Raw genomic sequence first — 25880 nt, forward strand, 5'->3', positions numbered from 1 at the left:
ACTAATCGATATGCTAGAGGAGTTACTTGTGTTGGGGTTTTATCTTTGTTTTCTTAAGTAAAGTTTCAGTTCCGTTCATTTCAGTTCAGTTGCTCAGTCATGTCCGACTCTTTGTGACCCCATGAGTTGCAGCACGCCAGGCCTCCATGTCCATCACCAGCTCCGGAGTTCACTCAGACTCATGTCCATAGAGTCAGTGATGGCCATCCAGCCATCTCATCCTCTGTCGTCCCCTTCTCCTCCTGCCCCCAACCCCTCCCGGCATCAGGGTCTTTTCCAATGAGTCAACTCTTTGCATGAGGTGGCCAAAGTATTGGAGTTTCAGCTTCAACATCAGCCCTTCCAATGAACACCCAGGACTGATCTCCTTTAGGATGGACTGGTTGGATCTCCTTGCAGTCCAAGGGACTCTCAAGAGTCTTTTCCAGCACCACAGTTCAAAAGCATCAATTCTTCGGTGCTCAGCTTTCTTTATAGTCCAACTCTCACATCCATACATGACCACTGGAAAAATCTTAACCTTGACTAGACGGACCTTTGTTGACAAAGTAATGTCTCTGCTTTTTAATATGCATTCTAGGTTGGTCATAACTTTCCTTCCAAGGAGTAAGCGTCTTTTAATTTCATGGCTGCAATCACCATCCTCAGTGATTTTGGAGCCCCCCAAAATAAAAGTCTGACACTGTTTCCACTGTTTCCCCATCTGTTTCCCATGAAGTGATGGGACCAGATGCCATGATCTTCGTTTTCTGAATGTTGAGCTTTAAGCCAACTTTTTCAGTCTCCTCTTTGACTTTCATCACGAGGCTGTTTAGTTCCTCTTCACTTTCTGCCATAAGGGTGGTGTCATCTGCATATCTGAGGTTATGATATTTCTCCCGGCAGTCTTGATTCCAGCTTGTGTTTCTTCTAGTCCAGCATTTCTCATGATGTACTCTGCATATAAGTTAAATAAGCAGGGTGACAATATACAGCCTTGACATACTCCTTTTCTGATTGGGAACCAGTCTGTTGTTCCATGTCCAGTTCTGAGTGTTGCTTCCTGACCTGCATATAGGTTTCTCAAGAGGCAGGTCAGGTGGTCTGGTATTCCCATCTGTTTCAGAATTTTCAATAGTTTATTATGATCCACACAGTCAAAGGCTTTGTCATAGTCAATAAAGTAGAAATAGATGTTTTCTGGAACTCTCTTGCTTTTTCCATGATCCAGCGGATGTTGGCAATTAGATCTTTGGTTCCTCTGCCTTTTCTGAAACCAGCTTGAACATCTGGAAGTTCACAGTTCATATATTGCTGAAGCCTGGCTTGGAGAATTTTGAGCATTACTTTACTAGCGTGTGAGATGAGTGCAATTGTGCGGTAGTTTGAGGGTTCTTTGGCATTGCCTTTTTTTGGGATTGGAATGAAAAGTGATCTTTTCCAGTCCTGTGGCCACTGCTGAGTTTTCCAAATTTGCTGGCATATTGAGTGCAGCACTTTCACAGCATCATCTTTTAGGATTTGAAATAGCTCAACTGGAATTCCATCACCTCCATTAGCTTTGTTTGTAGTGATGGTTTCTAAGGCCCACCTGACTTCACATTCCAGGATGTCTGGCTCTAGGTCAGTGATCACACTATCGTGATTATCTGGGTCGTGAAGATCTGTTTTGTACAGTTCTTCTGAGTATTCTTGCCACTTCTTCTTAATATCTTCTGCTTCTGTTAGGTCCATACCATTTCTGTCCTTTATCGAGCCCATCTTTGCATGAAATGTTCCCTTGGTATCTCTAATTTTCTGAAGAGATCTCTAGTCTTTCCATTCTGTTGTTTTCCTCTATTTCTTTGCATTGATCGCTGAGGAAGGCTTTCTTATCTCTCCTTGCTGTTCTTTGGAACTCTGCATTCAGATGCATATATCTTTCCTTTTCTCCTTTGCTTTTTGCTTCTCTTCTTTTCACAGCTATTTGTGAGGCCTTCTCAGACAGCCATTTTGCTTTTTTGCATTTCTTTTCCATGGGGATGATCTTGACCTGTCCCCTGTACAATGTCACGAACCTCCGTCCTTACGTATAATTTCTATCTATATGGAACTGACAACAAGTATAGGAAAGTTAATTTAAGAAAAGTTCTGTGCTATTACCTCTGATGAGATGACAGTTTCTTTGCTGTCTCCTGCTGTGTGCCTTTCTTCTTCTGCTCAGTATCTGATGAGGGCATACAATCATGGCATAGCAGACTTACTTTGAGGTCCAAGATTCTGAAGGCAGAGGAAATTAAAAGTGTGGCTGCATGTTTCATAATATGACACTTTTGGCTCTTACATTAAAGTTATCTGAGATAGTTTATAACCAGCTTATTAGTTTATATTTAACCAAACATTTCCCTCATTTCCATAAATAGTTAAAAGCTCATTTATGATTTTAATGATTGATGTATATGAGTATTTAACCATAACTGTTAAAGTGTTTTCTAAACCAATATTCCCTTTTACCTCAAAGTATAGAGTTTGAAACACTAGCTCAGCACTGAACACTAATTGGCCCTCTGTACATTTTAAAATGTTTCTGAAAGAACGAGGGAGAAGTTGAATTTGTATTGAGTTTATCCTAAATCTAACCATTATTTGTCTTCATACTAGAATTGTAAAATGTATTCATAATATATATTATATATTATATAATAACATGAATGCCAGTTATAAACAAAAATTTCCAGTTCTTCCTTTTCTCTTCCCATTTTAATTATAGGTTCTTAGGAGTTTCTTTGCTTTTTTTTACTGAATCCCAATATTTTGATTTCAGTAAGAACTGTCTCCATCAGTTCAGTTCAGTCACTCAGTCATGTCCGACTCTTTGCAACCCCATGAACTGCAGCACGCCAGGCCTCCCTGTCCATCACCAACTCCCAGAGTCCACCCAAACCCATGTCCATTGAGTCAGTGATGCCATCCAACCATCTCATCCTCTGTTGTCCGCTTCTCCTCCTGCCCTCAATCTTTGCCAGCATCAGGGTCTTTTCAAATGAGTTAGTTCTTTGCATCAGATGGCCAAAGTATTGGAGTTTCAGCTTCAACATCAGCCCTTCCAATGAACACCCAGGACTGATCTCCTTTAGGATGGACTGGTTGGATCTCCTTGCAGTCCAAGGGACTCTCAAGAGTCTTTTCCAGCACCACAGTTCAAAAGCATCAATTCTTCGGTGCTCAGCTTTCTTTATAGTCCAACTCTCACATCCATACATGACCACTGGAAAAATCTTAACCTTGACTAGACGGACCTTTGTTGACAAAGTAATGTCTCTGCTTTTTAATATGCATTCTAGGTTGGTCATAACTTTCCTTCCAAGGAGTAAGCGTCTTTTAATTTCACGGCTGTAATCACCATCCTCAGTGATTTTGGAGCCCCCCAAAGTAAAGTCAGCCACTGTTTCCACATCTATTTGCCCTGAAGTTATGGGACCGGATGCCATGATCTTAGTGTTCTGAATGTTGAGCAGTAGTGTGTTAATGTGTTGAATGTGACTTTACCTAGTTCAGAATCAAAAGGTCTGGTTTTAATACCTGGCATGCAGTTGGGTTCTAGAAGATGACTGAATCCAGCTCAGATGGTTCAGGAGGAGAACAGGGATAGGGATGGAGTACGAAAATGACAAAGGATGTGTTTTCACTGGTTACAGAGGGAAGCTTGAAAGGGCAAGGAAGGCATAGAGTCATTAGAGCCTAGTGAGAGCTGTGAAGAAGTGGGTACCTGACAGGAGCCATGGGTGATAAAGGGACACAGCGTCTGTCAGAAAATATGACCAGTAAGAAGGAGGGAATTGGAAAGAAGTAATCCAGCTTTTCTCTGCCAGTGATGGACAGCACTGGAACTGAGGAGGTGCTGTTCAGGTCTGCTTCCTTTCGGCGCAGAGTGGGGCAGAGGAATATTGGAGGGATGGGGTAATGGCAGTAAGATAATAACCAGGACAACTACTAATCAGAGGGGGACTGACTTAAGGTAAACTTTTAGATTCAATTTCTTATCTCTAAACTGCAGATACTTTACTGGGGTTGATGTGGTCATTAAGTGAGCCGTAACAAGGTACTGCAGTAGTGCCTTGGTCTTGTATTTTTTAGAAGTTTTGATAAGGTGTGAATTTGAAAAGCTCAGCTTTATTTCTCTTGTTGCCGTGCTGCATTTGTTTCATAAGAACTTTGATTGCCACCATACTTTTGAATATACATTAGTATTTGTGTTTCCCAGTGATTTTGGGGGCTTTCCTGTTAGCTCAGTTTTAAAGAATCCACCTGCAATGCAGGAGACCCCTGGTTCGATTCCTGGGTTGGGAAGATCTGCTGGAGAAGGGATATGCTACTCACTCCAGTTTCTTGGGCTTCCCTGTGGTTCAGTTGGTAAAGAATCCGACTGCAATGTGGAAGACCTGGGTTTGATCCCTAGGTTGGGAAGAACCCCTGGAGAAGGGAAAGGCTACCCATTCCAGTGTTGTGGCCTGCAGAATTCCATGGTCCGTATAGTCCATGGTGTCGCAAAGAGTTGGATACGATGGAGCGACTTTTTCTTTACTTCAATGATTTTTGAGAAGTGAACAGTCATTGTTCAGTAGTTCCCAGGATTTAGACTTTTTTTACTTACTGTCAAATGAGAAGTTTCACTCTTTTCATTCTTGGTGTAGACAGAGCACTGCTTGCTTCTGAACTTATGGATGAACTGCTTTTGAGATGCAGAAATTATCTCCCTGGTGAAAGACTGGTCAGACTTCACTCTCCCACGTCTACCATTGATGTATCCTTAGTGACTGCTTCTATTTTCTTGAGACAGCAGTGATTGTATTTTCATATTTTTTGCTCCTAATTCTTACTGTATTTCTTCTCATCCAGCTTTAATCCAGCTTTACCTTTGAGCATTAGTAGACCAGACCAGAATCAAGCATTCACTCTGTTTTCAGGAAATGTATAGCCACTAGATGATATTTTACTTAAAAGCACTTTTTATTTTTTTAAAAATTCTCTCACAAAAACTGTATTGTGATTTTGAAATTAAATACTTACTATTTAATTTACAGGCTCAAGTTAGCAGTTTTGTATATTGCAAATTGAACTTTTCTGAATTACTGACTAAATCTTAATTATTTTCCACCAGACGGTCTGCCAAATCACGAAGCAGAAGCCCATATTCATCTAGGCATTCAAGATCCCGTAGCAGGCATAGATTGTCTAGATCCAGAAGTCGTCATTCTAGCATTTCTCCTAGCACACTAACTCTGAAGAGTAGCCTGGCAGCTGAATTGAACAAGAATAAGAAAGCACGAGCTGCAGAGGCAGCACGCGCTGCAGAGGCCGCTAAGGCCGCAGAAGCAGCCAAGGCTGCTGAGGCTGCTGCCAAAGCTGCCAAAGCTGCCAGCACTTCTACACCTACCAAGGGGAACACAGAAACTGGTGCCAGTGCATCACAAACCAACCATGTGAAGGATGTGAAGAAACTTAAAACTGAGCATGCACCTTCTCCCTCAAGCGGTGGAACTTTAAAAAATGACAAGGCAAAAACAAAGCCACCTCTTCAGGTAACAAAAGTGGATAATAATTTGATTGTAGATAAAGCCACCAAGAAAGCAGTTGTAGTTGGAAAGGAGAGTAAATCTGCTGCTACAAAGGAGGAACCAGTATCTCTTAAAGAGAAAACGAAACCACTTACACCAAGCATAGGAGCCAAGGAGAAGGAGCAACACGTGGCTTTAGTGACCTCTACCTTACCACCCTTACCTTTGCCTCCCATGCTGCCTGAAGATAAAGATGCCGATAGGTGAGTGCAAAAAGGTTTGTTGTGACTGGTTAAAGAAACAGAAATCTCAGTTTGAAATGACAGATTATTTGACCCCTCCCTCAAGAAACTTTATGAAAGACTGTTTAGTAAGTGAATTAATTTTCTTTATGGTATACAACTTAAAATGAAGCACATTGCTTATAGGATGAAAAAATTATAGCTTATGCTAAGAATTCCAGGTAAAAATTGCCATTGTCATGGGATATAATGTATGTTTCAGTTTGAGTTTGGAAATTAGAAATGTCAGTATTTTCTTTGGCTGATATTCTTTGATGTTATCAGAGACAGGACATTTTATAATAGAATCTGTCCTGGGTGATAATATCATATTATCTTGCTTATTTCTAAGTGTTTTCACTGGCCTTATAAAGGTCCCTTTATGAATATATGATTTTTTAGTTTTTTATTGACTTAATTTTTTGCAGCTAGAGATTAATTACATGTTACAGAAATGTCATAATGTATTAATGCTTTCCTTTAAATTATTTATAAATTTCTGTTGTTGGGGGTGTAGCTAGTACTTTATTTTGAAACAGTTTAAAGAGGATGAAGGTAAGAATGACTAAATGTAAACGCAGTCCTAGGAATGTTTCTCAACTTGTGCTCGGATGGAAACTTGCTGCTGCTTGTGATTTGCCTATTGACTTGACCTTTTTCATTTTTATTTTTATGAAGAAATTATAACTCCTACTCCCCTTTTTGTTAAAAAAACAACTCTATGGGCAATTTTTCTAGCTGGCATCTTTAGGGAATTTGAAAACTAGTTGATAAAAATGCCATGTGGGCAGGTCTTTCAAGCACTCACTTTGGCTAGCTTTATGAAAGTTTTGTAATTTAAACAAAAATAAATTATAATTTCATGCCCTTTTGTATTTTTAGTACAATCAGAAATGTTGCTGAAGGGACCCCATCCAGTTTAATCAGGTGTTATCTAGTTATACTATTTCTAATTGTGATATTTGCAGGTTTGACTGTTTTTGTTAGGAACACTGAAGGGACATAACAGTAATGATTTATAGTTTTGATGAGTGCTGGAATAAGTTGCCCAGCACAGAGAGGCATGAGTCTAGAACTGAGTCACTTCATCAGTAAGAAAATAAGCCTGTTGCTGAGAATCTAGTGATTCTGGACCAGTGAGACTAGGTATTCTCTACTTTACTCTTCATATGTGCTATAGGGGTAAATTTTACTGGTAAGAATTCAGGATATGTGCCCAGGTGGTGACTGCTTATTAAGAAGGGTATTCTTTGTGCATCTGTTTTTAATAAGATGGTGGCACATTCCATACTTGGTCATTAAAATTTTTTTTGACTCTCCTTCTTTGCTGTCTTCTTTTTTTATTGTGTCTCTGCTCTTTTTTGCTTTGAATGTTTTTGTATGTTTCAAGGATATAGAACTTTTTTAAGACTCTTGAGTACTACTACTGACATATGTGGCCAAAGATTGATTTAACACCAGTTACAGCCACTCTTCTTTTTGTTGTTCCAAATATGATTGTCTGAAATTTGGCGAGTGGGAGCTCCTTTAAGCCAACTTCTTTGTCCTTTTGATATGACCCCTTTTATTTTGGAGTGCAGTCTTGCTTCCCATCCAAAAAAAACTCACTTTGAACTTTCTCTCCCAGCCCTGGAATCTATTTCTCTCTGAAATCATAAGATGGACTGTTAACTATATGTATACATCTAATCATCTTTTTTAAAAAATGAGGATCATACCAGTTATAATAATATTCTTCCTCTCTTCTTTTGAAATTTAATGTATTGGAGATCTTTCCATGTTGGTAGAGATAGATTCAGTATTCCAACACATGGAAGTGGATGCATCACTTTCTTATTAATTATTCTGCTGTTGATTAATGGATATTTAGATTTATAATTGTTTTCTATTAAACACTCCTTATACATTAATATTTTATGTACACATGAGCAATTTATGTGGATAGTTATGTGGTCAAATATCCACATTTAAAGATTTGATAGAAACTACCAAATTGTGTCTTAGTAGGATTGTGTGTCAATTTATGTAGCCAAATATATAAAATGTTTTCAGTATCACTAAATATTGCCAATTTTGAAATATTGAAAATCTTTAAAATATGTGATTAATTTTGCCTTTTTCTGATTATTGAGATATAGCATCTTTCTGAACATTTGTTGGCTATTTATTTTTTCCAGTGAATTGCTTGTTCAGGTCTTATGCTGACTTTTCCTTAAGATTATTATTATTTTTTTAATTGATTTATAGGTACCCCTTATGTTAGGATCTTGATCTGTGCCTGTCAGAGTGTGTTGCTTGTCTTTGAGACTTAACTTGTTTTGGCTGTGTGAATGTTTTCCATTTTGAATGTATTTGGATCTGTCATTTTTCCATTAAAACTTACAGGTTTAAAAAGTTTTTAAAGGTTGATTCACATCTCACAGATATTTGTTTCTGTTTATTGTACGTGGGAGAAAGACATGGTCTGATTGTCCACTCTCGTCCACCACCTTGTGGACTAATAGATCAGTTGTTGCTAACATCATTTATTGAATACTCTATCTCACTGATTTCTGGTGCCATATATAAAAATTAGACACGGGCAGGTAATGTAAAAGTGAAGGGATGGAGTAAATGACTGCTTAGTGAACAACCCAACCCTTCAGCCTCAACTTCAATGCTGCTGTGAATGAATTTGGGCCCAGTGTTGGTATTTTTTCCTTTATTCTTAGATAAATTTTAAATCATTTGATTTCTCTTGCTTGATTTTTTGTTTGGGACTTGATTAAATGCAGTGATTAATTTGGAGACTGACAGCTGTACAGAATTGGAACTTCCCATATGAAAACATCATTTCTTTCTTCATTCTTGTCTAGTTTTATGTTTATCAGTCATGTTTTAATTTTCTTCTCTTGATCTTATACATTTCTTGTTAAGGCATTTTATTGTTTTTTGTTACTGTAGTATATGGAAACAAAAAAAAATCATTACATATCCTATTTGGTTATTGCAAGTATTCAGTGCTAATATATTTTAAATTATATAGTGTTATTCTTGGGAAGTAATATTTCATTTCTCTTAAGTCTTGGAGCCTTGCTGAATTTAATAGTTCATATAATGATGTATTTGAATATAGGCAGTCTTTTACATGCTAAATTGTAAGTAAAATAAGACTTCTACTCTCCTCCCTCATGTTGTTTTTGTACAAGCGAATTTTTGACTAAAGTCTAATTATGAGTTAGAGACTACAGTTCTCTAAATAAATTATTTTAAATAGATTTATTTTCAGACAGTTCAAGTGATACTTTTTCTAGAAAAAAGCTTTTACTGTCTTTCAGTCTTGAGTTGGCTACCCTTTCCTATATTACTCTGGAAATCAGTGTGTGTAGTACTGTATCCTGCTGCTTACTGATGTCTTCCAAAAGACTGAAAGCTGCTTTCTGAGAAGAACTGAATCTTAATGTTTTTGTGAATTTTTTTCTCTTGTTAAACTGTAGTGTTTTATGTAACACCTAGCACATGGATATGTACAGTGAATATTTGTTAAATGGTGGGACATTAAAATTGAAAAGTAGGTTGCATGACACCATTACTATAGAAATAAAACTGCAATCCAATTTCCTTTTGAGCTTTTTTTCCCTATTAGAGGTTACCTTCTAGTAAGTAACTTGGTGTTGTGAAGAAAAGTCATAATTTTATTGATAGTTTTTATCAGATGGTATTAAAAGATCCATATATTTATTGTACAATAATATTAATGTTCAACGTAAGTAGGAGAAGTGATAATTAAGTAAAATGACAAGTTGTTAACATCAGTAGTCATTTCTGACTACAGCAGTTTAGTTTCACTAGATTTTTTAAATTCTGGGACTCATAACTGTCATGAAAGTATATGAAGTAAGGCTTCTCTACTGGCTCGGTGGTAAAGAATCCACCTGCCAGTGCAGGAGACAGTGTTCAATCGCTGATAGGGAAACTCCTGCATGCTACAGAGCTGCTGAGCCTGCGTGCCACAACATGGAGCCTGTGCTCTATGCCTGGGAGCTGCAGCTACCGAGCCTAAGCACCTTAGAGTCTGTGCTCTGCAATCAGAGAAGCCACTGCAATGAGAAGCCTGTGGACCGCAACAACAGGGTAGCCCCCGCTTGCCGCAAGTAGAGAAAACTGCATGCAGCAACAAAGACCCAGCACAACCAAAAATAAATAAATAAAATTCTATATATAAAATGGAAGTATGTGAAGTCCAAATTTTATTATCATTTTAAGATTCTATTCCAATGTGTTATATTTGTAATGTCTGGGAGGTTTAAAATAATTACCAGGTTAACATATACTTAAAAAAATCAGAGCCCTTAATATATTCATAAAAAGTATAAAACTGAGCTTAATTTTCAACTGTAATTCTGATAAACTAGAATCTTAAAAAAACTTTAAAAAAAAGAATCATTGTCCAATTCAAGAAAAATGTATTCGGAAAAGGAATGAAGCTAAATCAGTTCTTTGTGTGTGTGCTCAGGCCTGTGTGACTCTTTGCCACCCTGTGGGCTGTAGCCCTCCAGGTTCCTTTGTGTATGGAATTTTCCAGGCAGGAATACTGGAGTGGGTTGCCATTTACTATTCCAGGGGATCTTCCTGACCCATGGATCAAACCTAGGTCTCTTGCATCTTCTGCATTGGCAGGTGGATTCTTTTCTACTGACCTACCTGGGAAGCCCTAAATTAGTTCCCTGGGGTTATTTAAATAGGCAAGATAAATAATAGCATGTGGTTTATTTCTTACAACAAAATGGCTTTTTCTCTCTCTACCAGAATCAAACCAAATGCTTTAAAACTAATGAATTTTCCTGTAAAGCATGACTGCTTGGCTTTAAGTTTTAATTTATAGTTTTATAGTAATTCTGTATCATTAAAAAAGAAACATTTTTAAAGAACAGTTTTAGTATTTACAAAAATTTACAGTGATATTACAGAGGGTTACCATATACCTTGCACTTGGTTTCATTATTAACATCTAACAGTGTTTTTAGTATGGTACATTTGTTACAATTAATGAACCAATATTCATACATTATTAGTAACTGAATTCCATATTTTTCTTAGTTTTCCATTTTTTTAAAATATAATTCTGTATCATTTTTATTCCTAAATTTTGTATTTTGCAGTTGAATATAGCTGGAAAGTAAACTAGTCTTTTGCCATTGCATATTTCATAAATGTATTTTTATTTCTCAGTGAAATAAACTCTGTGTTTATTCATGATTCCTTTTTAGCTTGCGAGGAAATATTTCAGTAAAAGCGGTTAAAAAAGAAGTAGAAAAGAAACTGCGATGTCTACTTGCTGATTTACCACTGCCCCCTGAGCTACCAGGAGGAGATGATCTCTCAAAGAGTCCAGAGGAAAAGAAAACAGCAACACAGTTACATAATAAAAGGAGGCCTAAGTATGTGCTTGCTTTCTACCTGCTCTTAAATTGGCCAGAGATGATTATCATCAGAAAAAAAATTATAAAATATAAAATTAAGACTTTAAAAAAGTGTATTTTTTCAGCTTAAGTATATGAATAAATTTTATTGGAGCTTTGAAAATTTTTTTCATAATTGCCTGAGTTCTTACTTAAAGTGACTAATAAAACCACAATTTTTTCTCAGTTTGTAATGTATTGATTTCTTGGGATATTATATGTGTTGAAGAAAACTTCTATAATTAATATATTTAAAGACAGAAATATTGAAATTGGGCAAGGTGGAAGTCAGCATTCAGTGAGCCCAAACAAAATTAGAAATGGGCAAGCTGCTATGTTTTCCTTTCCTTTTAGCTCCATTTGCTCCCATAACTAATATATTCTTCATTTTGCAAGAGGTGGAGTGGAAGAAGGTTTGAAATCTGTATCCTAAATTAGCTTCAAGTAAGTGCCTAGAGATAACTCTTTCCCTTGTAACCTGTTCGTCAGTTAAGGAGAAGAGAACGATTCCTTTTTTTTTTTTTTTAACTTAACCAAAGAAAAGTGTGAGTAAGCCTTTGAGTTAGATCTGATTTTAGAATTGCTGTTTCAGGTAGTGTCTAGTATAAGAATATGAAGTGATTTTCTAGTGTAGAGTAGAAAGCTAGAAAACTTTTAAAATAGTCTCTCCTTGAGTATTGTAGCTTAATTACTTAAATACTATTACCTGCCAGAATATTAAAATACTACAGAGTTACATATCTTCTTGATGAGTGTCAAATATTTGTTGTATACATAATGCACACTTTTTAAAAAGTGTGGATTCCTAAGGGATGATTATATTAATATTTCTATATTCTCTTGACTGAAGTCTTTCTGGTGCTTCTGTTTTTAAGATAGTTTTATTGAGCCATAAGTCTCAATATGCTTTATATGTTAATATGCTTTATAGTTAGATCTGTGGTAATTTTCGGATTTTTAAACTTGACTTTTGAAAGCAAGTACGTATAGATTTGTTGTCAGTGAAGGAAAAAGAAAACACTCTGGTGGTTGATTAGAGAGCTTTGACTCTTTGGACTGGTGTTGCTTTGGTCCACTCACTGAAAAATTACATTGTATTTCTGAAAGTCCTTCATAAACACTTTACTTCTCTTTCCTATTCTGTTAGTCTACAGAAGGAAAGTCAGTATGCAGAAATAATAACTTGACTTTCATGAAGATTTATAGTACCAACTCATAGTGTTACTTGTCTTAGATGATCACTAATATACAAAGGTGAGGGGAAATAAAAGATTTAAAATTGGGTGGAGGGTGGATACTGCGTATTAAATAGTTTATTCAGTTTGCTTGATTGTATATAAAAACTTCAGAACTATATTTGATAGAATATGTGGGCCTCGCTTTGGTGAAATCAAAGAGAAAGATATTGACTGGGGAAAACGCTGCGTGGATAAATTTGATATCATCGGAATTATTGGAGAAGGCACCTATGGACAAGTTTACAAGGCCAGGGATAAAGACACTGGTAAGAATGCCAAGTATTTTGGATCTTTGGGTCTATGGAATGTACTTAATTTGTGTTTCTCTTCTAATGTATAACTTGAGGAAGTTTCAGGAAAAAGTTAAACTTGAATTTATCATGCTCTTGTTTCATCTTGTTTTTGGTTTCATTTTATATATAGACTAACGTTAAGATATGAGTTCAGGTAACAAGGTGTATACATATATATGTTAAAAAATTTTTTTTTTTAGTATTTATGTTGTGTAATATGGGGGGATTTAGATTTTTTTGTTCAGTAAAATTTTATGTTGTTAATAATCAGATGGAAAGTACCTTGACCTTAATTAGTAAATTTTGTTCTATTAAGACTTATGTGACACCTATATTTTGCCCCCCCCCCCCCAAGTTATTTTTCTGTAGAAATTATCCTTTATTTGGGGCCAGATTTAGCAGTGTAGTCTTTCAGATTGCAATGAGTCACCTGAGAGAAAGTTTTAAAAGTCTTGGAGCAGAGGAAAAAGTAATTATATTAGAGGTCATCATATATTTTACTAATAAATAGTGCTTAGAACCAGTATTTAATTTTTATAGTTCCTTGTTGATATAAACCAATATATAAAATAGTATAGATGTTTGAGGCCACTTAGTATAAGGGAGACTACCTTATGCATAGAAACTTTGAAGTCAGTTATAGCATGCAGCAATAAAGTAATGTTTATAAAGATGATTCTGCATTATCAAAAGAAATTGAATTATAAAGCAAGGAATCATACTGTATTTTAGAGTTCTGTTTAAAAGAATCAACTAAGTTTTAATGATTAAAAGTAAAAATGTCCTTCCTTTGGAAAATTTATAAGTACTGAATTCTTCTTTTTTCCTACGAAGAAGTGGAATGAACAAACTTGTTATAGTGAATTTTCTCTTAAAATAGGATTTCTGTGTGTGTGTTTCAGTACACACACCAGGCTTCTTTGGTAGCTCAGATAGTAAAGAATCCACTTGCAAGTGGGAGACCTGGGATTCAGTCCCTATTGGGAAGATCCCCTGGCAAAAGAAATGGCTGCCCACTCTGGTATTCTTGCCTGGAGAATCCCATGGACAGAGGAGCCTGGCGGGCTACAGTCTGTGTGGTTGCAAAGAGTCGGACATGACTGAGTGACTAACACTTCAATACTTAGATTATCTGTTACAAAACTTAGTTACATCTGTTACATACAACTTAGTTGTATGTAAATTATGAAATCATTTAGTATTGAGGGAAGAGCACATAGTTTGGAGACAGCTAAACCAGATTTTGAATCCCAGTTTCAGTACTAGATAACTGTGCATCTTTGGACAAGTTAATATATATGAGCATATCTTCTTATCTGTTTAATGTCCAGAGTTTTTGCATCTGTTTAGAGAGATTTTATATATGTATAAGCAAATTAGGTGTATATTTAGTGTTCCCTCTTCATTTAAAAAAAAAAATGGCAGTGTAATGTATCAACCCTCATTATCTTGCTTTTTTTCATTTATGCATCTTATCATAAAATAACAATACATTTGGACCTACTGTATCCTTTTTAACAGTTACATGGTATTCTGTAGTTTGATAAATACCCCATAATTTATTTAACCAGAGACTTTTTGAACCATAAATTTATAATTTGGTATATTGGAAACCAAAATATATTTTGTGGGTTGTAATTTCAAGAGGTAGGAACTGAAATTATGAATTAAAAATAGGGGGATTCCCTGGTGGTCCAGTGGTTAAGACTCCAAGCTTCCTCTGCAGGGGCATAGGTTTGATACTTGGTTGGGGAACTAAGATTCCCATGAACTGCCTGGCGCAGCCAAAAAGAAAAAAATAAAAGTTTAAAATGTTATTTGGTTTTGTTAGTTGGTAACCTGATTTTACTTACTTTTCTAATAGGAGAAATGGTAGCCTTAAAAAAAGTGCGCCTGGATAATGAAAAGGAAGGGTTTCCTATTACAGCAATTCGAGAAATTAAAATTCTCCGGCAGCTTACCCACCAGAGTATTATCAATATGAAGGAAATAGTGACCGATAAAGAAGATGCTTTGGACTTTAAGAAGGATAAAGGTATGTGTGCATATTTATATAATCAGCTCTGTATTCATGATGTTGCTAATTTATATATTTTGGTATTGATTATTTAAGTATTTATTAGGTACAGTAAAACCATTGCCTTAATATCAAACTTATTAAATTTTTTTCTAAAAATTTATTTCATTATAGTTGATTTACAGTGTTGTAATAATTTGTGCTGTATAGACAAGTGATTCAGTTTTACATTTATATATGTTCTTTTCCATATTCTGATATGAATTTCATGTGATGATAAACAGAATATTGACTATAGTTCCTTGTGATATATAGTAGGACCTTGTTGTTTATCCATTGTATTTATAATAGTTTGCATCTGATAATCCCAAATTCCCAATCTTTCTGTCCCCCATCTCCCCTCCTCCTTGGCAACCACAAGTCTGTTTTCTATGTCTGTGAGTCTGTTTTGTTCTGTAGGTAAGTTCACTGTGTCACATTTTAGATCTACATGTAAATGATAGCATATAATATTTGTCTTTGTATGACTTCACTTAGTATGATCATCGCTAGGTCCATCCATGTTGCTGTAAATGGCATTATTTCATTCTTTTCTGTGTCTGAGTGGTATGTATATACACCACATCTTCTTTTCTGTTCATCTGTCAGTGGACATTTGTGTTGTTTCCATGTCTTGGCTGTTGTAAATAGTGCTGCTGTAAACATTGGGGTGCACATATCTTTCTGAATTGTAGTTTTGTCTGGATATATACCCAGGAATCAGATTGCTGGATCATAGGGTAACTCTATTTTACTTTTCTGAGGAACCTCCATACTATCTTCCATAGTGTCTGCACCAACTTATATTCCCACCAGCAGTGCAGGACAACCTTTTCCTCCACACCCTCTCTAGCAGGTTATTTGTAGACTTTTTAATGCTGGTCATTTTGAACTGGTATGAGGTAGGTACCTCACAGTAGTTTTGGTTTGCTCTTCTCTACTAATTAGTGATGTTGAGCACCTTTTCATGTGACTGTTGGCCACCTATATGTCTTCTTTGGAGAAATGTCTATTTATGTCTTCTGCCATTTTTCAGTTTGGTTGTCAAACTCTATTTTAAAAATAGCTGTGTTGAATTATTTTACATGTATTACCTTACTGGTTTTTGAGTCACCTAAGTAAATGTCAAAGCATACTTAGTACCAGTATTACACGTAAAGCATTCACTAGTAATATTTGCTTTGGGGGGGGGCTCAATATATAATTTTTAGTTAGTTTAGTCACTTAGTCGTGTTCGACTCTTTGCGACCCCATGAATTGCAGCACTCCAGGCCTCCATGTCCATCACCAACTCCCGGAGTTCACCCAAACTCAAGTGCATCGAGTCAGTGATGCCATCCAGCCATCTCATCCTCTGTCATCCACTTCTCCTCCTGCCCCCAATCCCTCCCGGCATCAGGGTCTTTTCCAATGAGTCAACTCTTTGCATGAGGTGGCCAAAGTACTGGAGTTTCAGCCTCAGCATCAGTCCTTCCAATGAACACCCAGGACTGATCTCCTTTAGGATGGACTGGTTGGATCTCCTTGCAGTCCAGGGGGCTCTCAAGAGTCTTCTCCAACACCATAGTTCAAAAGCATCTGTTCTTTGGCGCTCAGCTTTCTTCACAGTCCAACTCTCAGATCCATACATGACTACTGGAAAAACCATAGCCTTGACTAGACGGACCTTTGTTGGCAAAGTAATATCTCTGCTTTTTAATATGCTATCTAGCATATCTATATCTATGCTATATAATTTTTAGTCTTTATTTTTTAGTGATTGAGAAGCAGTTTATAGTAGCAGTGTTAGACTATATTTACCTTACAATTTTAATGTTAAAATGCCTCAACTTACAAATAAAGTTTATGGCAGGCATATATATTTCTAAAAGTGTGGAGGCAAAAATTTTAACCTGAAATTGCTTTTTGATAAACTATAGTAGTATATGCTTGACTTTTAGCAAAAAGAGCTGAAAAGACACTAGCGTGCTTTTTGAAGTAGTTAAAAAGTAGTTATTACAGGATATATGATGGGTAAAAGAAATGCTCTCCCTCCAATAGGTTTTAGATCTTCAGAGTAAGATTTTGAAACCGAGATTGACACCCTGATAAATGGTTTTCAAAGAGTAGAATTCGTTTTCAAAAAAATAGGTTAAAGTAGGTATGTTCTGATTGAGCATGATTCTTAGCCTCCTCCCGTCCACAGCTATACACATCCACTATCTTATTCTTCTAGGGACCAAAGTATAAAAATGATTGATGTTATATATAGTAACCATTTCTTAGGAAGGAACCTATGTTTGAAAGTAGTCTGTATTTCTTATGGAGATCATCAGAATCATCTTTTTAATTGACATCACTTTCATTAGTTTTTTCCCCATAATAAAGCTAATTTCTTAGCCTGACTTTCAACCCAGATTGCCTTTTTCATGTTAGTTTTCATTATTTCTTACAGTGTAGTAGAAAGGAGACCTGTTTGACTTTGGTTGGAATGTCTGAAATTAGAGACTTAGCTTTTTAATAAGGTCTTTAGCCCTTCTGAGCCTGTTATTTCTTCACCCTTTAAAGGGAAATATTTCTCTTACTATGTAGTGAGAATTAACATTTTATGAGTGAGGGTGTTGACAAATTTTGTTTTTTATTAATCTTGTACTATAGCCAAGTTAGTATAGTACTTTTCCTGTAACGTATCCTGGACTTCATATTTTTTCTGATCTGTGGATCACATCCTTGTTTATTTTCCCAAACCCAGCCCAAATCAGTTTTTCTGATTGCTTACCAAACTCAAGTCACATTGCTTGTTTGGTCAGATAGGCCAGTGTACTTCTTTGCCCTGCAGCCTTTCTTTACACTGGCAAATACCTCTCCGACCCCAACACACACACATTTGCGCACGTGCGCGCGCGCACACACACACACACACACACACACACACACACACACGGTTTGAAGGCTAGTTTCTCATTCTCTAGGTCTCTACCTGAGTGTTGTTTAGTGAGGCCTTACCTGGCCTTATGATAGAAAGCAAAGAGTAGCTAAAGAGCCTCTTGATGAAAATGAAAGGGGAGCATGAAAAAGCTGGCTTAAAGCTCAACATTCAAAAAATTAAAGATTCTGACATCCAGTCCCATCACTTCATGGCAGATACTTGGGGAAACAATGGAAACAGCGACAGACTATTTTCTTGGGCTCCAAAATCATTGCAGATGGTGACTGCAGCCATGAAATTAAAAGATGCTGGTTCCTTGGAAGAAAAGCTATGACCAACCTAGACGTCATATTTAAAAGCAGAGACGTTATTTTGCAGACAAAGGTCCATTTAGTCAAAGCTATGATTTTTCCAGTAGCCATGTATGGATGTTGAGAGTTGGACCATAAAGAAAGCTGAGTGCCGAAGAATTGATGCTTTTAAACTGTGATACTGAACTCTTGAGAGTCCTTTGGACTGCAAGAAGATCAAACCAGTCCATCCTAAAGGAAATCAGTCCAGGTATTCTTTGGAAGGACTGATGTTGAAACTGAAGCTCTAGTGCTTTGGCCACCTGATGCAAAGAGCTGACTCATTAGAAAAGACCCTGATGCTGGGAAAGATTGAAGGCGGGAGGAGAAGGGGATGACAGAGGATGAGATGGTTGGATGGCATCACCGACTCAATGGACATGAGTTTGAGAAGGCTCCAGGAGTTGGTGATGGACAGGGAAGCCTGGCGTGCTACAATCCATTGGGTTGCAAAATGTTGGACACAGCTGAACGACTGAACTATACATGGCCGGTCTTCCCACTTTCCACCACAGTGTCCTTAAGAAAACAACATTAAGTGGTTTCACTGTATATTTTTGTACAGGATCACAGAGAGGCTAAAGGAGCTTTTTCTGAATTAACTGAGGGAATGCAGGAGAGACTAATTCTGAATTTTTTTCCTAATTCTTTTTTCATCTTTAAGCAATTCCGTTTCTTTTAAATTATTTTTGAGGGAATCTTTGAACTTTTTGTCCTTTATAGTCTTTTTATTTTTAATGTGAGGTATAAGAAAACATTTCCTGTACCTCTAGATCTTTAGTTTCTGTGGTGGGATGCAATTACTTGTTTCAATTTTAGTACTCTTGTGTGCATACTTCCCTGTTCATAACGTCAACTAAGCTATGAATTATGTTGCAGCAAAAGCTTTGCTTTGTTATTTTCTTCTTTCAACTGAGGATTATGAATTTACAGAATACTTTCTGAATGAATTTAATAATGTTCAATTAAAATTTTTAATGCAGTTTATAATTCTCTGATTAGAGGAGACTTTTTGTTTTACAGTTATATGAAGTATAAAGTAAAAACTTCAGTTATTGATCTCCATGTGCTGTGCTTGGTCGTTCAGTTGTGTCTGATTCTCTGCGACCCATGGACTGTAGCCCGACAGGCTGCTCTGTCCATGGAGATTCTCCAGGCAAGAATACTGGTTTGGGTTGCCATGCCTTCCTCCTGGGGATCGTCCCAACCCAGGGGTCGAACCCAGGTCTCCCACATTGCAGGCAGATTCTTTACCGTCTGAGCCACCAAAGGGAAGCCCAAGATTTGCTCTCCATATCAAAATGTAAATATTTAGTATTCAGGTTAAAAACAAAGACTGAAATAATAGTATCAATATAGCAAAATAGTATTTTCATGTTTAAAATTAACATAATATCCTGGATAAACAAACCAGTATTAAAATTACTTTGTGTAAATTGTTAGCTATATTACATTTAATACTAGTATTTGTTTAATGAGAGAATTGAGTAATTTTTTAATTTGGAGTTTTCCTGAAGATCAAGAAAACAGTTTAGTAATGCTTATGGCAAAATGTCACCTGGAGTGTGAAGTCAAGTGGGCCTTAGGAAGCATTGCTATGAACAAAGCTAGTGGAGGTGATGGAATTCCAGCTGAGCTGTTTCAAATCCTAAAAGATGATACTGTCAAAGTCCTGCACTCAATATGCCAGCAAATTTGGAAGATTCAGCAATGGCCACAGGACTGGAGAGATCATTGTCATTCGAGTACCAAAGAATGGTAATGCCAAAGAACATTCAAATTACCGACTGTGCAGTTACACTCATTTCACATGTCAGTAAGGTAATGCTCAAAATCCTTCAAGTTAGGCTTTAATAGTACATGAATGGAGAACTTAACATATTTACAAGCTCCATTTAGAAAAGGCAGAGGAACCAGAGATCAAATTGCGAATGTCCTTTGGATCACAGGAAAAGCAAGAGAATTCCAGAAAAACATCTGTTTCTACTTCATTGACTACACTAAAACCTTTGACTGTGTGGATCATAATCTATGGACAGAGGAGCCTGCTGGGTTACAGTCCATAGGGTCACAAAGAGTCGGACAGAACTGAAATGACTGAGCATGCACACATGCTGATATTTCATCGGTTTTGTGATGAGAGAATTATTGATTATTGATTGATTTGGTCATTTTTTTCATTCCACACACTGTGCCAGTTCAAGACTTGGGCTGACCAATACAGGATCCATTAGGCAATGTGGTTATTTGAATTTAAACTAATTAAAGTTAAATAAAATTAAAAGTTGAGTTCCTTGGTTACATTAGCGACATTTCAAGTGCTCTATAGTTGTATGTGACTACTGGCTAAAATTTGGATGGTGAAGCTATAGGTTGAAAGAAAGTGAAAGTCGCTCAGTCGTGTCCGACTCTTTGTGACCCCATGGACTCACAGTCCATGGAATTCTCCAGGCCAGAATATTGGAGTGGGTAGCCTTTCCCTTCTCCAGGGGATCTTCCCAACCCAGGGATCGAACTGAGGTCTCCCACATTGCAGGCAGATTATTTACCAGCTGAGCCACAAGGGAAGCCCAAGAATACTGGAGTGGATAGCCTATCCCTTCTCCAGTGCATCTTCCTGACTATAGAATATTTCCATCAAATCAGTAAGTTCTAATGAACAGTGCTTGAGATATACAAGGGAAAGAAAAACATCTGGTCTGTGAATCAACTGAGCTTCTGGGAACCAGACAGATCAGTGCTTGCTAGAACTAGATCAAACTAATACATGAATGACAAGCTTATTTCTGCCTAGAAATTTTCCTCTGTTAATTTGTAATCGTTAAAATTTCAGTTGTAGGTGGTGAGTTTTCAAGAGAAGTGAAAGAATTTAAATACAGGCTGTGGAATCTTATCTAATAAGCAGGAGAAACTTTGTTAAAGAGTCTGCACGTACCATCTCTATACTATGTCTTCTTTTTTCCCAACTTAAAAAAGTAATAAACTGGTTGTTGTATTAAAAATACAATTTTCATGTAATGGTGCAGTGTCTAGCAGGTTATTGATGCAGGATTGAAAGTCATTTGTAAGTTTAAATTTTTTATATGCTGCTGTGTATGTGCTCAGTAGTGTCTGACTCTTTGTGACCCTGTAGAGTTTAGTGCACCAGGCCATTCTGTCCATGGGATTTTCCAGGCAAGCATACTGGAGTGGGTTGCTATTTCCTACTCCAGGCAATCTTTGCAACCCAAGAGATTGAACCTGCATCTCCTGTGTCTCTTACATTGGAGGACTGCCTGTAGTATGGTATTAATTTTGTCATATAAAAGATAAAACTTGTCTCAGATGTTTATTTGTATCTGATATTTTATGTGAAATTTCCAGTTAAGGTATCTAGACCAGGGATGCAGAGTTTTAAGATCTTATACCCTCTTTTTGTGTAGCACTACTACTGTTTAGAATTAGTAACTTTTTGAGTGAGGCAGAGTATATCATGAGAAATGCTGAGCTGGATAACTCAAGCTGGAATCAAGATTGTCAGAAGAAATAACAATCTCAGATATGCAGATGATGCCACTCTAATGACAGAAAGTAAAGAGGAACTAAAGAGTTTCTGGATGAAGGTGAAAGAGGAGAGTGAACAAGCTGGCTTAAAACTCAGCATTCAAAAAACTAAGATCATGGCATCTAGCCCCATCACTTCATGGCAAATAGATGTGAAAAAAATGGAAACTGTGACAGACTTTATTTTTTGGGTTCCCAAAATCACTATGGAGGGTGACTGCAGCCACGAAATTAAAAGATTCTTGCTACTTAGAAGAAAAGCTATGACAAACCTAAATAACATATTAAAAAGCAGAGATAACAGTTTGCTGACAAAGGTCTGTATAGTGAAAGCTATGGTTTTTCCAGTAGCTGTGTATGGATGTGAGTTGGACCATAAAGAAGGCTGGGTGCTGAAGAATTGATGCTTTTGAACTGTGATGCTGGAGAATACTTTTGAGAATCCCTTGGACTGCAAGGAGATCAAACCAGTCAGTCCTAAAGGAAATCAACCTTGAATACTCATTGGAAGGCCTGATGCTGCAGCTCTAATACTTTGGCCACCTCATGCAAAGGGTTGACTCATTGGAGAAGACCCTGATGCTGGGAGAGGTTGAAGGCACAAGGAAAAGGGGACGACAGAGGATGAGAAGATTGGATGGCATCATCGACTTAATGGGCATGAGTTTGAGCAAACTCCAGGAGTAGTGGACAGGGAAGAATGGGGTGCTGTGTGCAATCCATGGTGTTGCAAAGTTGGACACAACTTAGGGACTGAACAACAATAGCAACTTTTTAAAGTGAGGCAGAGGAGGAGAAAGAAAAATACTAGACTTTATTTGATTAAAAAAGTGGTGTTTACTGGTTTAAATTTGGGAAATAACACATAAAGAATAAAATGACCCAGATATTATCACTATTGAAATTTTCTGTAATTTTCTTAATATCTCTTTTCTCTATACATGTGATTATTTATTCCCAAACTGAAGTTCTGCTTCTGTCATTAATAACTTGCTTTTTTATTGGCATAGTGTCACTTGGATAGACCATATTTCATTCCTCCATTGTTGCACATTTTATTTCTTTCAGGCATTTCAACTAGTTTCCTATACTGAAGAGTTATATTGGATAATTCTAGTAGTTATTGTAGCTTTTCATATACCTTTAACCAAACAGAAATTTATCTGCTAGAAAAAGTCCTAACAAGTTCTGAATTATAGATTTGATGAGAAATGAAGTAATGAGTGATAAACGATTCTGTATAATAAGCACGTATAATTCCAGCAGTCAGTGAGTCCATATGCCTTTTTGTATAAAACTTAATTTGCATCTGATTATTCCCTTAACTTCATTATAGAAATGGGATTACTAGGTCAAAGGATTTGAACTTTTGAAATTTCTTGACACATAACCACATTGTTTTCCAGACAGTTTGTGTCCATTTACGCTCTGAAAAGTAGGGCAGCAATAGAACAGAATAGGAAAAAAAGGGAACTGCCTCCACTTGTTAAAGGGCATCTGTGAAAAATAAGGAGGTCTGCTCTTGCCACTTCTATTCAACATTACCAAGGCAATTAGGTAAAAAAATGAAACACAAAGTAACCATTTGGAAAGGAGGAAGTAAAACCAGCTCTAATCAGTTTGTGTGCATGTATACACAGTACAGAATATTCTGTGTAATCCACTAAAAATCTGTTAGAACTAATAAATGCAGTCAGCAAGGTGGCAGAAGATCAATATACAGAAATCTGTTTTTCTTTACACTAGTAGTGAACTGTCTAAAGTGAAATTAAGAAAACTTACATTAGCATTAAAAAGAATGAAATATCTAGGAGTAAATTGACTAAAAAATTGTAAGCCTTTGTACCCTGAAACTTTCTGCCATAAGGGTGGTGTCATCTGCATATCTGAGGTTATTGGTATTTCTCCTGGCAATCTTGATTCCGGCTTGTGCTTCTTCCAGTCCAGCATTTCTCATGATGTACTCTGCATAGAAGTTAAATAGGCAGGGTGACGATATACAGCCTTGATGTACTCCTTTTCCTATTTGGAACCAGTCTGTTGTTCCATGTCCAGTTCTAACTGTTGCTTCCTGACCTGCATACAGATTTCTCAAGAGACAGGTCAGGTGGTCTGGTATTCCCATCTCTTTCAGAATTTTCCACAGTTTATTGTGATCCACACAGTCAAAGACTTTGGCATAGTCAATAAAGCAGAAATAGATGTTTTTCTGGAACTCTCTTGCTTTTTCGATGATCCAGTGGATGTTGGCAATTTGGTCTCTGGTTCCTCTGCCTTTTCTAAAACCAGCTTGAACATCTGGAAGTTCACAGTTCACGTATTGCTGAAGCCTGCCTTGGAGAATTTTGAGCCTTACTTTACTAGCGTGTGAGATGAGTGCAATTGTGCGGTAGTTTGAGCATTCTTTGGCCTTGCCTTTCTTTGCGATTGGAATGAAAACTGCCCTTTTCCAGTCCTGTGGCCACTGCTGAGTTTTCCAAATTTGCTGGCATATTGAGTGTAGCACTTTCACAGCATCATCTTTTAGGATTTGAAATAGCTCAACTGGAATTCCATCACCTCCACTAGCTTTGTTCGTAGTGATGCTTTCTAAGACCCACTTGACTTCACATTCCAGGATGTCTGGCTCTAGGTGAGTGATCACAAGAGGAGAGTGAAAAAGTTGGCTTAAAACTCAGCATTCAGAAAATGAAGATCATGGCATCTGGTCCCATCACTTCATGGGAAATAGATGGGGAAACAGTGGAAACAGTGTCAGACTATTTTTTGGGGCTCCAGAATCACTGCAGATGGTGACTGCAGCCATGAAATTAAAAGACGCTTACTCCTTGGAAGAAAAGTTATGACCAACCTAGACAGCATATTGAAAAGCAGAGACATTACTTTGCCAACAAAGGTTCGTCTAGTCAAGCCTATGGTTTTTCCAGTGGTCATGTATGGATGCGAGAGTTGGACTGTGAAGAAGGTTGAGTGCCGAAGAATTGATGCTTTTAAACTGTGGTGTTGGAGAAGACTCTTGAGAGTCCCTTGGACTGCAGGGAGATCCAACCAGTCCATTCTGAAGGAGATCAGCCCTGGGTGTTCTTAGGAAGGAATGATGCTAAAGCTGAAACTCCAGTGCTTTGGCCACCTCATGCGAAGAGTTGACTCATTGGAAAAGACTCTGATGCTGGGAGGGATTGGGGTAGGAGGAGAAAGGGACGACAGAGGATGAGATGGCTGGATGGCATCACTGAATCTATGGACATGAGTCTGAGTGAACTCCAGGAGTTGGTGATGGACAGGGAGGCCTGGCCGTGCTGCAATTCATGGGTCGCAAAGAGTCGGACACGACTGAGTGACTGAACTGAACCCTGAAACGGATAAGGCAATGGCACCCCACTCCAGTACTCTTGCCTGGAAAATCCCATGGATGGAGGAGCCTGGTAGGCTGCAGTCCATGCAGTTGCTAAGAGTCAGATATGGCTGAGCAACTTCACTTTCACTTTTCACTTTCATGCATTGGAGAAGGAAATGGCAACCCACTCCAGTGTTCTTGCCTGGAGAATCCCAGGCTCAGGGGAGCCTGGTGGGCTGCCATCTATGGGGTTGCACAGAGTCGGACACGACTGAAGTGACTTAGCAGCAGCAGCAGTACCCTGAAAACTGCAAAATATCATTGAAAAAATATTAAGACCTAAATCAATGCAAGACATTGGATCAGATTCATAATACTCCCCAGTTTGATGTACGTATTCTATTCAGTCTCTTTCAGAATCCCAGCTGGCTTCCTTACAGAAACTGACATGTTGATCATAAGATTCATATGAAAATTCAAAATGTGAACTAGTAAAGCAAAAAAAAAATTAGAAAAACAAAATTGGAGGGCTCCTACAAAGTGGTCTCAAATATTACTACAAAACTAGAATGATCAGGACTGTGTGGTACTGGCTTTAAGATAAATATAGAGATCAGTGAAATACAATTGAGAGTCTAGAAACAGACCCTCTTAGTTATGGTCAGTTGATTTTTTTTATGAAGATACCAGGACAAGTCTATGGAAAAAAATAAGTTTTTTTAGCAATTAGTGCTGGGTCAAGTGGGTGTCTATCCACATGTAAAAGAATGAAATTGAACCCCTTTCTCACAGTATACACAGTAATTAACGGAAAATGGATCAGGAACCTAAATATAAGAGCTAAAACCATATAAAAGTGTTAGAAGAAAATCTAGGAGTAAACTTCATGGCCTTGGATTGGCCAAAGCCACCTTCGT

General features: G+C 37.3%; 1 protein-coding gene across 4 annotated transcripts in view; it reads left to right on the forward strand.

The window, feature by feature from the left end:
- The window catches only part of CDK13 (cyclin dependent kinase 13), a 125734-nt gene that overhangs the window by 29164 nt on the left and 70690 nt on the right, over positions 1 to 25880 (forward strand). For all 4 annotated transcript variants that reach the window (XM_027539167.1, XM_027539170.1, XM_027539168.1 and 1 more), the window contains exons 2-5: positions 5120 to 5779; positions 11047 to 11217; positions 12603 to 12742; positions 14634 to 14804. In XM_027539167.1, coding sequence (XP_027394968.1) covers positions 5120 to 5779; positions 11047 to 11217; positions 12603 to 12742; positions 14634 to 14804 — 1142 coding nt within the window. The remainder of the gene's footprint in view (positions 1 to 5119; positions 5780 to 11046; positions 11218 to 12602; positions 12743 to 14633; positions 14805 to 25880) is intronic.

This window comes from Bos indicus x Bos taurus, chromosome 4 (assembly GCF_003369695.1).
Source record: "Bos indicus x Bos taurus breed Angus x Brahman F1 hybrid chromosome 4, Bos_hybrid_MaternalHap_v2.0, whole genome shotgun sequence".
Taxonomy (NCBI): Eukaryota; Metazoa; Chordata; class Mammalia; order Artiodactyla; family Bovidae; genus Bos; species Bos indicus x Bos taurus.